A 14,883-nucleotide genomic window follows, 5' to 3' on the forward strand; every position below is an offset into this window, starting at 1 on the left:
GATTCCAAAAACTGTACCTACCAAAACCAAAACATTTACTTCCCAGTAAGGGAAAAAAAAATAGATTTGTTCTTCAGCAATTCTTACATTAAAAAAAATTTCTTTCTTCAATCTCACTTTGTTACTCTAGCCATACTGAAAAAAACTGCTGTGTTTGTGATGTAGACAATATATTCAATTTTCATAAATATACTGTTAAAGTACAACTCCCCTAAAACAGCCCCACTGTAACCCAACCGCTACTGCAGACTGGTGTACAAATATTTTTTTTATCCCAACAAGTCCATTCCAACATCAATCAAAAATCCATGTACTGGCCAGCTTTATAAAACAGACGAAACTTTTTCGTCCCAATGGTGTCCATTTTATGGAAGTTTCATCAAACCCAAACAAAGTGAGATAGATACCTGTGACAATTTAAAAAACTGGAATGCAAACAAGTCTACAAAAATGTAACAATAACGCCAACATAAGAAAATCAAGAAAAAACAAAACAAAAACAAACCTCCATCGTCTTCTGCTGATCAATGCCAAGACTTTGCATGAGCCGTAGAATTTGTTCATTGAACTCTCCAACCTTTGCGTTGTAACCTATTAGAGGGCTTGACGGAGCTGATTTAGGTGAACCACCATCCATTTGCATCCACTGGTGGTTCTTTACCTGTCCGATTGTAAACCGCTTGGTAGGATCTAGCACCAACATTCTTCTGATTAAGTTCTCACACTCTAAAAATAAAAGTAAACAGTAAGACATGAATACAATGCTGTCAGGCATTTATGCGCACCTAAGGTTTCCGTCTCCAATGTTGAAGCAAAAAGCTTACTGAATTCGACCAATTGACAAAAATAAAATACTGCAATGCTTACCATCTGAAAAGAGGCAATTGTCATCAGAATATTCTGTTCAAAATAATATTAATTTTTGACACACGGGATACCACCCCCGTATTTTCATGACTAGTGATATGTCTGCCTGTTCTGCTCACAGCTTTAAAAAGATGTAATGTTTATCCATCGGGCTAAAGAAATTAAATGAATTACTTTTGACTGTTTCTGTCAGCATTTGAGTCGAGTAATTATGACCTAATTTTATAGCTTTATAGCTAGTTTTATAAAATTCAACACAACAATGGCAATAGATATTAAGCAAACTAAACCGATCTTTTAAAAAAACTAGTACATTTCAATACTTTATAAAAAAAATAAGCTATTATGCGGAAGAGAAACAAAAATTAATAGGATTCTATGTGTTTACAGCATTTTGTTTATGGGGAAGAATTACTAAAGAATTTAGAAACAGATTATACGCTGAGGAATTTCTTGAGAATACCGTTCTAGTGGCAAGTTGACATGCTGGGTAGCAGACAATATTGTACATGTGGGACAACTTCTTGGAAACTTGGATTAAGATGCAGAATTACATTTCCATCTTTTATATAATGTATTTATTTGTATGATTCTAAAAGATACATCATAAACAGACTTCCAACCCCAACAAGTCCGCCTCAGTAAGGCAGCTGATTTTTTCTGTAAGATTGACTATTTTTCAGTAAGGTGTAAACAAATATCAATAACTGCTATTTTAAAGCTGGAAAAAATTAAAAGTTTGATGCCGCAATGTTAACATTATGTTCAACTGAAAAGTTTGTAAAGTACACGTAGACCTTATTTACCACTAGTACAGTTGCACAAACTTTAGTTCCAAACCCTATGCAACTCGATGGATTGTTGCTATCTCTCAACTTGATGTAATTCTTGGAAATTCTTTTTCCATTTCATATGAAGATGGCAGTCATATTTCCTGCCATGAGACTTACTCAAATTGGCACGTGATATCCAATAAACATAATTGTGTCATTTCCATCTTTCATTCCCAAGAATCTGAATATTCCTTTTTATTCTTCTTGTGTTGATTATTAACATTTTTTTTGAGGCTTACTTTTCATTTCGTCTTAAACATCACTTTCGGGATGCCATTTTTCAGTTTGATCCTGCAGACTCTTTGCATGAACAAATAGGTGCAGTTTACAGTGTCTGGGATGCTGCCATAAAGTTAGTCTCATTCCTTACCTAATTTCACTAATTCCAATATGAAACCCAGATCCAAATAAACACAAATGAATCAATTAAGTAGTTTTTGCTTTTATGCTGTAAAGTCCATATTTTACGGGTAATTTTTGTACGACTAATGGCAAAATCATGAGTTGGCAGGTCTGCGTGAATAGGATTTTCTAGGTTACAGGTTAAAGAAGGTCATGGAGTGGGTCCTCATGTTGACATTTAGAAATCATATTTTCATATGCCTTTTGAGCCAAAATTTTGGATATTTTTGTACATTTTATATCACTTTTCTTAATAAACTGATACATTTAATAACAAATGTGAATAATGTCACTGCATGCTCATGCAGACTGTATGATTGAGTTTCACATGCAATTATGAATGTAATCCACCTTAATCTTTAATTCCACTTCTGACCTTGACCTCTGCCCTTATATCATGCACGGGTCATGAAAATTTAGTATCATTTGGTAAATAATAAAAGGTTCAATGACAATCTTTTGAATTCAGGTAAGAAATAAAATAATTTCCAATAAAAACAAGTACCATGAATTGCACATTTTATGCTGGCCCATGTTTAATAGTATCCTGTGTAAGCACTAGAAAGGCATGATTGAATGGACATTATTGACCAATGGGACTCAGTGACCAGGGCATTTGGTCGAGATATGCAGTCCTGGACTAAACTTATTCTGCAGGAGTGATTATGTTTTGTCTGTGTTTTTAATAAGACTTACCATGACCGTGACCTTTGACCTTGAGACCCTGAAATCAACAGGTTTCTTTTTCACACTATGCACAAGCCAACTACAAAGTATGGTCAAGGAATTTGTTCTGGAACAAAATGTATTCAACAAAACCCAGTTATTTGGCACAATGACCTTTACCATTGACCTTTTGACCTCCAAAATCAACAACCTCTTCTATATCAAAAGACTAAACCTTCTACGAACAATGGTCAAAGTACTAAAGTTATTATGTAGAAGCTTCTTTAATTTTTCAGTCCGAGTGAATGTGACATTTGATATTGAACCTTTTCAACCCAATATCTATCGGCTTCTTTTGTTAAGTAATCCACAAACTTTTGGTGACAGTACATGCTCAAGAACTATATTTTTGTGCAGATTCATTTTTCTTTTCTGTCATAATGATATTGACAAGTCACCATCTGATCCCAAAATAATAATTGTAATCAGTTTTCCTCTTGAATTAGCTACATCTTCTCACCTATTTACAATTTTAAAAAATGCCTGATTTCTTTTATCCACATTTTGTTTCTCATACTGAGAAACAATAGTTTAAATGCAAGTCAATCACTGGGGCCTTTCAATAAAGTACTTTTCTCCCTACTTCTTTCCACACATAACTCCTGTTATGACATTTTATTCCCCAAACTTCTAATTTTCCAGGATTTCTGCCATACAATTTCATGTGCAGAATGGTCATTAAACATTATTATACTAAATGGTTGGCATCTCTGCATTTACAGTCTGTTCAAGGTTTATGATGAACTAATTTTTTCTGGTTTCTGACACAGTGACCTTGACCTTTCACCTTTTGACACCAATATCAATAGGGTTTTTCCTTACCCCAAATGCAAGCCATCCACAATGTTTGGTAACTGCCAATGGTGTAGAACTCAAGTTACTGTGCAGAAACAAAATTGGTAACAGACGGATAAAGTAATAAACACAATACATTCTGTCTTATGGCACACATAAAAATGAAACGTGTTCATGGAACAGGGCTTTCAATGCCACAGTGAACTAAATGGAAAACTTGACCAGACATACATAAAGACAGACAGACATACATAAACACAGACAGATGGATAACATATTCACATAGTAGGGAGCATATACAATTAAACTGTGTTCATGGAACAGGAATTTCCATGCCACAGTGAAACAGATTCAAAACTTAAGGGAAATAAAAAAAGGATAAAGACAAGGACTGATATTATGAAAGCTGCTATTTTCCTTTTGGTACATTGATTAATTTTAAGACTAAATCTTATCTATTCTACTAACAGAGATAAAAAAATGACCATAAAATTATGTTTAAAAAAACAAACAATATCTTAATAATGTAGGAATTTCCCTTTTATCTCACCTGTAGACATGAAGAAGGGGATTCTAAACCTCCCTGACAACACTCTATCACGCAACATCTGAAGATTCTGGCCATCAAACGGTAAAGTACCACAGACTAGAACATATAGCACCACTCCTAGACTCTGAAATGCAGAAGATGATAATCGTGTATTTTGTGTAGCCAGTGAATTTCTGAGATAGGGCCATGCAGGTCATGCAGACAATGGCTGAAATCGCCAAGAGGAGACAACTTTTGGATGGCATTTTTACCAAAAACAACAGCAGCTGCAAATATCCAGAGACAAACATTTTTGCTTTGGAAGGCCACTGCCGACTGTCATTGTTTTAAACATCATAACAAAGGGCTTAGCATGGTGTAGCATTAAATAATAAACGATTGACATTAAACCAGTCTGACCAAACAACTTTCAAAGGCAGACATAGGGAATTAATACAGAAGAAAAAAATCACGATCGTAAAGCTGAACTTAAATGAGAACAGATTCAATTTAATTTAAAATTTAATTTTACCTCCAACTAATTAAATATGTAAGATAAAATACTGTAGAAATTGTTTTGTTGTTCATATTTTCATTACAAATTTTTTTTTATCTAAATGCTTCTATCACCGACTTATTATCCATCACATCTGATCTAATTTCCCCTCTCTCAGCCACCACTTCAACTTTATGGCCCTTTAAAAATATTCTTGGCTCTGTACTAACCCTCTACAGAAATGTTTTAGTGGAAGCCCTGTTATAATACAAAAGTCCCTCAAGAAACTGACACTCAACTGTCCAAAAAGAATTTCCATTAATTCAATACAAAACCATTTCTTGTTTTTAACTGCAGTCTTTGAAATTCTTGAGCAACAAGATTTTTGAATTAGCTGCTGTGGCAGTCATATTGGATGGAAGATTAGTATCATTTCTATTTAGGACAAACCAGACTCCATAAAACCCTTTGGGTAAAAACACCAAGCCAACATGACTATCCATTCTGGAGAATTAGTGATATGATTTTAAATATGTTCATCATGACAGCCTAACTGGATGTCTGTGGGGCACAATTTTCATTCAGCACAAACAATATATCGTAGGAAGTCTATTGCTGAAAAGCCGCTGTTGATATGACCTTAAGTCGGAAGGAGTAGGAATAAGAATTTCAAAATGGCTGTCGTAGCAGCCATATTAGATATCTGATTAGCACAGCTGTTATTTAAGACAAGCAAAAAAAAATAAGTCTGGTGAAAACCCCATGCTGATATGACTTTCCATTCAACAAAAGTAGCAATACCAAGAATTTCAAGATAGTGACAGTCAATTTGTATGACTGGGAAGTACCATTTTCACTCAGGACTGACTAGACATAAGAAGTCTTCTAGTGAAAACTCCATACCAATACAACTTTACATTCAGAAGGAGTAGCAATTACAAAATTTTCAAAATGGATGTCAGATTAGCACCATTTTTATTTAGGACCAACTAGACATTCGAAAAAGTCTTTTAATGAAAACGTCAAAATGATATGGTCAATCAGTGGAATCAGTATTAACAATATTTTATAGATGGCTGCTATGGTGGCCATATTCTTTGTGAGCGATCCAGCTGCATTTAGGACCAACTAGACCTGTAAAGTTTCACAGCAGTCCTCCAGGTAGACTAAGAAAAGGCATGACAGTAAACCTGTGCTAACAGACTGATGGACACTGGATGGTGGACAATGGATGATGGATAATGGAAGGTGGACAATGTATGAAAGATGATGCACGATGGACAACAGGCCATCCCACAAGCTCTTTTGGTTTTGAACTAATAAGCACAAAGTGTAAAATATAAACAATGTCACCATCACACATAATACTATGTACATACTAACAGAGTAAGCTCCCTTATAAGAACTCCTCCAATGAATTGGAGGGGGTCTTTCTAATACGGCTACATGCAGTAAAACACATGTAAGATCTGTTCTGGTGACCAACTGAACCCACAAAGTTAAGTCTCAGATAACAATACATCAGGTGGTTTGGTAATGATACATAAGCCATCCATGGTATTAGCTATGGAGAAATTTATTATGATCTAGGCATATTTCAGCAGCTGTACTCCTCCCAACTAGTATTCTAGGATTGAGACAAATGTACTATTTTTATGTAAGTCTTGACCGAAGAAGGAGCAAATGTTCATTATCTCACATGTTACTAGTGTATCAAATACAATAATAATTTTGCACAGTTTTATATATAAAAAGTTTCTTGACCAAATCTTCATACCACTTATCAGAAACAATGGATTTTTTTTATGTATTGTGGTGCATCCTTTCAGTCCTCTCTGCGAGTCTTTTGCCAGATCATTCAAGTGCTTTATTGAAACTCGTGCATGCTTTTCTTATCTTTTTGGTTTTTCATGTCATCTTGTTTACGATACAAAGTGATTATGTTTCTGTATTTATATAAAAATAAATTGTAAAATGAAGAGCTCTAGATAAAAAAAAGGAATATTCACTTCCTTTATTCATATAAATAGAATAAAAATTCATAAAGAATTTTTTAAAGTGTGCTAACTATACAAAAGTATAAATTAAAGCATTTAAATTTAATCTGAAGCTGTGTATTTCTCCTGCTGTAAGAACCATACTGATACCATCAAGGTCCATCACCGCTGGATTTAGCATGATGTCAGCCAAAACTTTAGATATTTCAAAGATCTGAGATATCAAACATCCACTTCCTGTTCAGTGCAATATAAACACTATTACAGAGTAACATATTTACGATAATCAGCTGTATCCTCAACATTAGTCCATTTTAATGGATACATGTTTGATACAAATTGCAACAATTTACAGGCAATGATCAGAAGAAAAAATCACAAAAAAACACAAAGAATTTTCTAAAATCTCTTTGATCTTGGCACCTGGCCAGGCACACCAAAGGACAAAGGATAAACTTAATATTACTGCAACTATAATGTACAAAAAAAAAAAGGGCTGACATCACAATAACTTTAGGCTCATGATGATATCACTAACAAACAGTTGGTATGTTATTACTGTACATCTAATCAATATGCAAATGTAATCTAATCAATATGCAAATCTAATCAATATGCAAATGTAATCAGGACAAGTTGTAGATCTTCCACAAAAAATTTCAAATATCATTATTTGTTCACGGTGATTATAATTATCAAACAGACCTATATATTCAGGTATTCTTCAAGGCAGGTATATATAACCTATGGCTGCATGAAACTCCAGCTGACAGCCTGGTTTAATCTGGTTACAATTACATTATACTGTGTAGCTTTAAAAATTGCTATTCGACATGCACCCTGAAGGAAGCTGTACATGTTTGCTCCAAGGCATGATAAATGCTTGATAATTGAGACTAAGTTTAATACGATCATTTGTGATGTATGTTATTTACAAAATATCAACCATACATTTTTTTAAAACCAATTAGTAACAAACCAGGCATTAGAATAGTCATTAATTAAAATTAAAATTGTCGGAAATGTAATTGACATTTAGCATAAATAGTAAACAACTTTTTAAATGCTGCAAATTTTTAACCTTGATCTACACATTTCATGATATATTCAATTTACCCATATATCTATTTGAGGACCCAAGTATTTCTTCCCTTCAAACACCTCTGGAGCTGCATAAGGTGGACTTCCACACCAGGTGGCCAGGGTTTCGTTTTCCTTATAGAAGTTACCAAACCCAAAATCTGAAGAAAAAAAATGATATAATGTTAGCAAAGAACAAAACTGTATCAAAGCATAACAGATCCAAGATATCAATAATGCTTTTAAATAACACCCTTAATAATATACATTTCCAAGGTAATATACCACTATCAAGGAATGCAACATTACTCTCTTTCATGTGTGTGTGTGTGTGTGTGTGTGTGTGTGTGTGTGTGTGTAAACTAGTACTGTAGATCACCTTTGAATCTGAAAAGGCCAAATGATTAGTTTTTAATTATACATCAACACATAAGAGGTTATACAATGTCAAGGCCTTTAAAATCAAATGCTTGCCTGAAGACAAATCACAATCACTAACTTTGGATTCAAACCCAAACCCTTAGGGTTAAAAGTAACTCTGAGATAATGTGGTTCCTTGCATATGAAAGGAAACATTACTAAAGGAAAACAATTACCAATATTCTGAGAGCTGGTAACAGGTTTCTACAGGTTGCAACAACCAAACTGTTTTGACTTTTCCATGACCAAAGGTAAATTTTGCCTCGTTAAACTGTAACCCACTGAAATCTAATATTATCATTATTCGTATGATTCTTATGAAGGCTACATCCAGGAGCAAGCTAAAAAGGGCAATAACTCAACCAAAAAAATTGCTGCAGCATAGAGATCTGTTAATACGTGCATATTCATATAATAACCATAATGTGCACAGGGATTCAGAGTGAGCCATGAAAAACTATGAGACTAGTTATATTCACAAGAGGGGGCCCTGAGTGGCCGAGTGGTCTAAAGCGTTCTCCGTTGCGGATCACTGCCATCTCATCTCTGTCTGCATGGGCTCGAGTCTAGGATTCGGCTAACGTGGGTATGAGAGAAAGCTTGCCAGTAGCTTCTCGTGGGTCGGTGGTTCTTCCGGGGTTTTCCCGGGTTCTTCCTCCACCATTAATACTGGCCGTCATGCATAGCCTATTGTGTGCTGAAATATGGCATTAAACCCTACAACAACAACAATAACAACAACATATTCATAAGAGTCTATTATACAATGTATTCATATACAGTACAAGACAAAAAGGGCAATAACTCTAACAAAAGTTGCAGGAACAAAGTGATTTGCCTATGAGGACATAGTCAGATGGTGACCATTTGATTTAGCAAGTCTCATTGTGAATATGTTCTGTGATGATTATCTGTTCCTGCATTCTGTGGTGGTGCTATACAGTTTCGCATTTTGCATAGGGTTAAGATTTTAAAGAAAAAGAATTTCCCCGGCTTTCCTCACTGGTTATACTGGCTATTTAAAAAAGACCTTGTATATCTTAGGTATAATTAAAAGAACCTTTAATTCCCTTTATTTTGATGTATGATTGATGGGTGTACTATGGGTTATAGAGTGTACAGCTTGGCCTTACTTCAAATGTGAACCTTTCAAAAAAGTGCTAGCTCTACTTGGTCATTTTCACTTCCTGAACTTCAGAGGGAAATTGTATAAAAAAGAGCCAATAACTTTTTTTACATTTTATATATTTGGTAATTCATTCATTGCACTTTCAGAAGCTGGTATTGTCTAGTCTGGCAAAATTCATTTTCCCTATTTTAATAGCTGCTATGTATAGTGTACTTTAGACTAATTCTGGCTGATTTTTTAACACAAGGGAGCAGTCATTTTAGTTAGCAGTGTGCTTAAATCATGTAAAATTTTCAAAAGTACAATATCCAAAGAAATATCATCCACATTACATTACTGTAGCATACAGGTATGCCAACATTCTCTCCACTGTGCATGTTTTAAATGCAAACTACTTCACCTTACATATGTCACTCTCTCTAAAGTACATATTAATTGGTGAGCACCCCCTGTGATAGTCTTGATAATTTGGCACATTTTAATATGTTCTGTCACAGTCTTGATCATTTGGCACATTTTAATATGTTCTGTGACAGTCTTGATCATTAAACACAGTTTAACATGTTCTGTGACAGTCTTGATCATTTGGCACGTTTTAATATGTTCTGTGACAGTCTTGATCATTTGGCACATTTTAATATGTTCTGTCACAGTCTTGATCATTTGGCACATTTTAATATGTTCTGTCACAGTCTTGATCATTTGGCACCTTTTAATATGTTCTGTGACAGTCTTGATCATTTGGCACATTTTAATATGTTCTGTGACAGTCTTGATCATTTGGCACATTTTAATATGTTCTGTGACAGTCTTGATCATTTGGCACCTTTTAATATGTTCTGTCACAGTCTTGATCATTTGGCACCTTTTAATAAGTTCTGTGACAGTCTTGATCATTTGGCACATTTTAATATGTGCTGTGACAGTCTTGATCATTTGGCACCTTTTAATATGTTCTGTCACAGTCTTGATCATTTGGTACATTTTACTATGTTCTGTGAGTAGTCTTGATAATTTGGCACATTTTAATATATTCTGTGACAGTCCTGATCATTTGGCATATTTTAATATGTTCTGTGACAGTCTTGATCATTAAACACAGTTTAATATATTTCTCCTGGCTTCTTAACAACAGCTGACTTTGAATTTAGTGCAAATAACCAAAAGTGTACAGTTCTTCAAAGATCTATAGGAGATATCCAAAACATTTTGCACTCAAGTAGGTGTGTGTGATTTAGATTTTTAATGTAGCTTTAACAATTTTCCAATCATATCACTAAGATGTCTGCAGTGTGGCAGCTTAAAGTGATGTCTAGCACTGAGGCATCATGCACAGACATGCAGCATGATATCCCACCCAGTCATATTATCCTGACACCAGGCTGACCTGTCCTAACACTAACCTCTTAACGCTGAGCACCAAGCGACGCAGCTGTTAGTAACATTTTTATAAGTTTTTAGTATGACTCAGCCAGGGTTCGAACCCATGACCTCCCACATCATGCTCTTATCACTAGGCCACCAGAGTGATCAACTCAAGTAAATTTGACACAACATATTTCCTCATTGGTTTGATTCTTATTAAAAAGGTTCCCTGATCAATGGAGCAAAATTTCTTGGACTATTCCCCAAGTTCTAACAAAAATTTCAATTTTCCAACTTATTCCTCAACTATTCTCTGTCTCTCCTAAAAACTGAAAATCTCCAGACCTTTTGGTGACCTTTGGACGACCTGGGTAATATTGAAGATATGGTCACAACCACAAAGAAAATGGCTTACGGCCTATTTATATTTATCCATTTAACATCATCGTCATGTAAACTTGGCTGTCTGATTAACAAACATTGCCTAAGGACCTTGAACAGAACAATCAAGTTCGTAAATGTACGAGGCCACTAATAACATTTAATCAGCAACAGGATAAAATCAATACCCTTGACCAATCCACTAGATACATGTGAAGCTATGCATTTTAGTGTTTACACCATGCAACTGTTCCTATTGTTGTCATGGGTTTAATGCCATTTTATGATAGGATATATGAATTTTTTTCGCACACGAGCAATGAGATCCTTGCATTAAAATTACACGAGTCCTTGGAAATGACCAAAAGTAGGCAAACTCTATTGAAACTACCTACCATAATTGATCTATGTGTATACAAGTATGGACCTAAAGTCTCCTCAATTATACAATGTTCCCTCTTTTACACTACTGCTTCAGTAGCCTGAGTGGTTAGAGCATCTGCCTCAGATACGGGAGGTTGTGGTTTCGAACCCTGGCCAAGTCATACCAAAGACTTATAAAAATGATACTAATAGCTGCCTCGCTAGGCGCTCAGCATTAAGAGGTTAGTGTTAGGACTGGTTGACCTGGTGTCAGAATAATGTGACTGGGTGGGACATTATGCTACATGTCTGCAGCATGATGCCCCAGTGCTATACCTCACTATAAACTGCCACACTGCAGACATCGTAGCGATATAACTAAAAAATTTTTATAGCTACATTAAAAATCTAAATCACACTCACACTCACACCCTCTTTTACACATATGTGGGCAACAAAGTCCCTTTGATGCAATGTTCTATCTTTTACAAAGTATGGTCCAGAAAGTCCCCTCCATGCGATGTCCTCTCCATGCAATGTTCTCTCTTTACAAATATGGGGGCCAGAAAGTCCCCTCCACACAATGTATATATTAAAGGTATAAATAACAAAATTGGATATGCTGTGAATTGTTTTGGCAGCAAAGTGGTGGTGGGGAAGAGTTCTATGACATAGCTGGAGAGGGTGGGGGCAACCAGCAAGACCATATTCAAGTTTCCAGCGATTTCTCAGTCACTGAAACCAAAAAATTATGAAAACAAAGAGGTAAATATTTTTGCAATATCATATTTTAGATTGAGATCCCATCATTCACAGGAGTTTGATGTCTCTTGCATTGAAAAGATTAACAGTGAAGAAAACAATGAAATACCTACAGTCTACTATAAATATATTGATAGTTGTTTGTGTAAATTATGTTGTTGTTTAATGTCATTTTTCAGTACATGATAGGCTTTACATGGCTGCCAGTATAACTGGTGAAAGAAGAACCCTGGAAAACCCCAGTAAAAATCACTGAACCAATGAAAGCTACTGCGGTGTATCCCCATGGGTGCAAGACTGAGAGTCAAAAAACACCTTGGTGTCAAAACTGGGGGGTCAGACTGAGTAAAAAACAAACTTTGGTATCAAAACTGAGGGTCAAATTAAAAAATAAAGGGAAACACTGCTACTGACAGCATTCTCACATACTCACATTGGCTAAATCTGAGACTCGCACCCATGTGGACAGGTGAAATGGTAGTGATCAGTAAAGGCGAGTGACCACTTGACCACTTGACCAGGCCCCATCCGTATATTGTTGTTTTTGTATATCTTAATTTGTCTATCTTGATTTGTATATCTTGAATTGTATATCTTGATTTGTATATCTCAAATTGTATATCTTGAATTGCATATATGTATATATGATTATGGTATTTAGGATGTTCCTAGGCTCTGTTAAAACCCAGCATTCTAGAAGCTCCTGGGTTCTGGGCACAGCACTTGTGTGAACCTAATGTTGTACATGAACATGTTGCCAAACAGCACACATACAAAAATGCCCCCAAGGTCCATTTATCAGTAAATATCTAGAGCAAGAAGCCAATAAATGACCTACTGAGCTTATCTAAAATATAGTGCCATGTGGGGTCAAGGAAATATATCCATCTATTCATCATTATACAAAGGTCAATTACCAAAAACTGCTAGTTCTTTGAATATTTTATTGAAATTAAATATATATATACTTAATGATCTTTAACTACACAGCATTACAAAGTTACAAAACAGTCCAATCTTTTTTCCTTAAGGTATACTATTATATATATGCATGTACTCACTTATAAGTCGCATCAAACTGCAAACAAAGATCTTGATTTGCCATAGCATAACGCGCCTGCAAATCAGGGTCTATGTTGTTTGTTCTTCTGATTACTTCTATTAAACTGCACAGACCCAGATCTGCCAGTGCATTATGCGACAGCAGATCTGGGTCTGTGCAGTTTGCAGCTGAACTTAAATGAGAATATACAGTAACTTTTAAAAAAATATTTTTATGTCTAGCAGAATATACTCAACAAATAGGATTTACAAGTGTTTTACAAAACCTTATGTAACCGCTCCAGTGGCTTAAATGATTAGAATGTCCATCTCAGATGCAGAAGGTCACGGGTTCAAACCCCAGCGAAGACATAATAAAAATGGTACTAACAGCTACCTGGCTTGGCAATCAGCATTAAGAGGTTAGTGTTAGGATTGGTCGGCCTTGTGTCAGGATAATGAGACTGGGTGGGACATAATGCTATATTTCTGCAGCATGATGCCCCAGTGCCTGACATCACTATAAACTGTCACTCTGCAGACATTGTAGCATATGACTGAAAAATCATTAATGCTACATTAAAAATTAAAACCACACACACACACATAAATCCAATGAATAAGCTATGAAAGCAAAGCCATATGGAACCAGTATATAAACAAATGTGTCATTAAGTTAGATTAACCCAATGTTTGTTATATATACCATATATACTTGCTTATACATCAAGTCAGACTGAGAAAAAAAATCCTGATCTGTTGTGGCATAATGCACCTGCAGATCTACTTGCTTATACATCAAGTCAGACTGAGAAAAAAAAATCCTGATCTGTTGTATCATAATGCACCTGCAGATCTACTTGCTTATACATCAAGTCAGACTGAGAAAAAAAAATCCTAATCTGTTGTGGCATAATGCACCTGCAGATCTGGGTCTGTGTTGTTTGTTTTATTGATTACTCCAAACAAACTGCAGAGACCCAGATCTGTTGGCGCATTATCTGAGTCTGTGGTCTCTGCAGTTGGATCTGATACACAAGTATATGCGGTACCTAGCAAGATGCTGACACACACAAACAGTAAAGTGATCTCCACCTCTCAATTACACTGTAATTACAAAGGTAAATCATAAATGGACAACTACAGTGTACTAGGGTTCTCCAGTTATGTACTTCTGAATGGGGTCAGGTATAAGGTGAAGTTATGTGCATTTAAGCACACTGGAGAGAATATTAGCATACCTCTGTGCTACATTCGTGTATTGTGGCATGAATTTCTTCATATATGGTATGAATATGCTGCCTAACGCAGAAAGTGCAAAGTACCCTAACTGCAGCAGTTATTAAAATTGAAAGAAAGAATTTTACCACAGTACAAAGTATTACATTTTTAAGGTGCAACAAATGAATTATTAAATAAAAAATAAAAAATATAATAAGTTATAAACTAAGTTTTTTAATACCTCTAAGGTCCAAAAAGTGAAAAAAGATCAAATGGAGCTAGCAGCCTTTTTAAAAGTACACATCTGAAGTAAGGCCAAGTTGTGTACTTCATAGCTAAAATTACACCAATCAATCATGCACAAAGGAAATTTGTTAACAATGCCTAAACTATACATGATGCTTTTTAAATAACCAGGATAACAAGTGAGGACCATCTGGGGAATTCTTATTCTTTAAAAATCAAACCACCTGTGA

At 35.3% G+C, this 14,883-nt stretch overlaps 1 protein-coding gene across 1 annotated transcript in view; it reads right to left on the reverse strand.

Annotated features, from left to right (window-relative positions):
• LOC149770966 (serine/threonine-protein kinase SIK1-like) overlaps positions 1-14,883 on the reverse strand; it is a 71,910-nt gene that overhangs the window by 12,095 nt on the left and 44,932 nt on the right. The window contains exons 6-8 of the mRNA XM_089948930.1: positions 7,762-7,886; positions 4,174-4,297; positions 506-726 (exon numbers count right to left, since the gene is read on the reverse strand). Coding sequence (XP_089805056.1) covers positions 506-726; positions 4,174-4,297; positions 7,762-7,886 — 470 coding nt within the window. The remainder of the gene's footprint in view (positions 1-505; positions 727-4,173; positions 4,298-7,761; positions 7,887-14,883) is intronic.

The sequence above is a fragment of the Sinohyriopsis cumingii genome, unplaced genomic scaffold, assembly GCF_028554795.1.
Source record: "Sinohyriopsis cumingii isolate HCF-2022 unplaced genomic scaffold, ASM2855479v2 utg002173l, whole genome shotgun sequence".
Lineage (NCBI taxonomy): Eukaryota > Metazoa > Mollusca > Bivalvia > Unionida > Unionidae > Sinohyriopsis > Sinohyriopsis cumingii.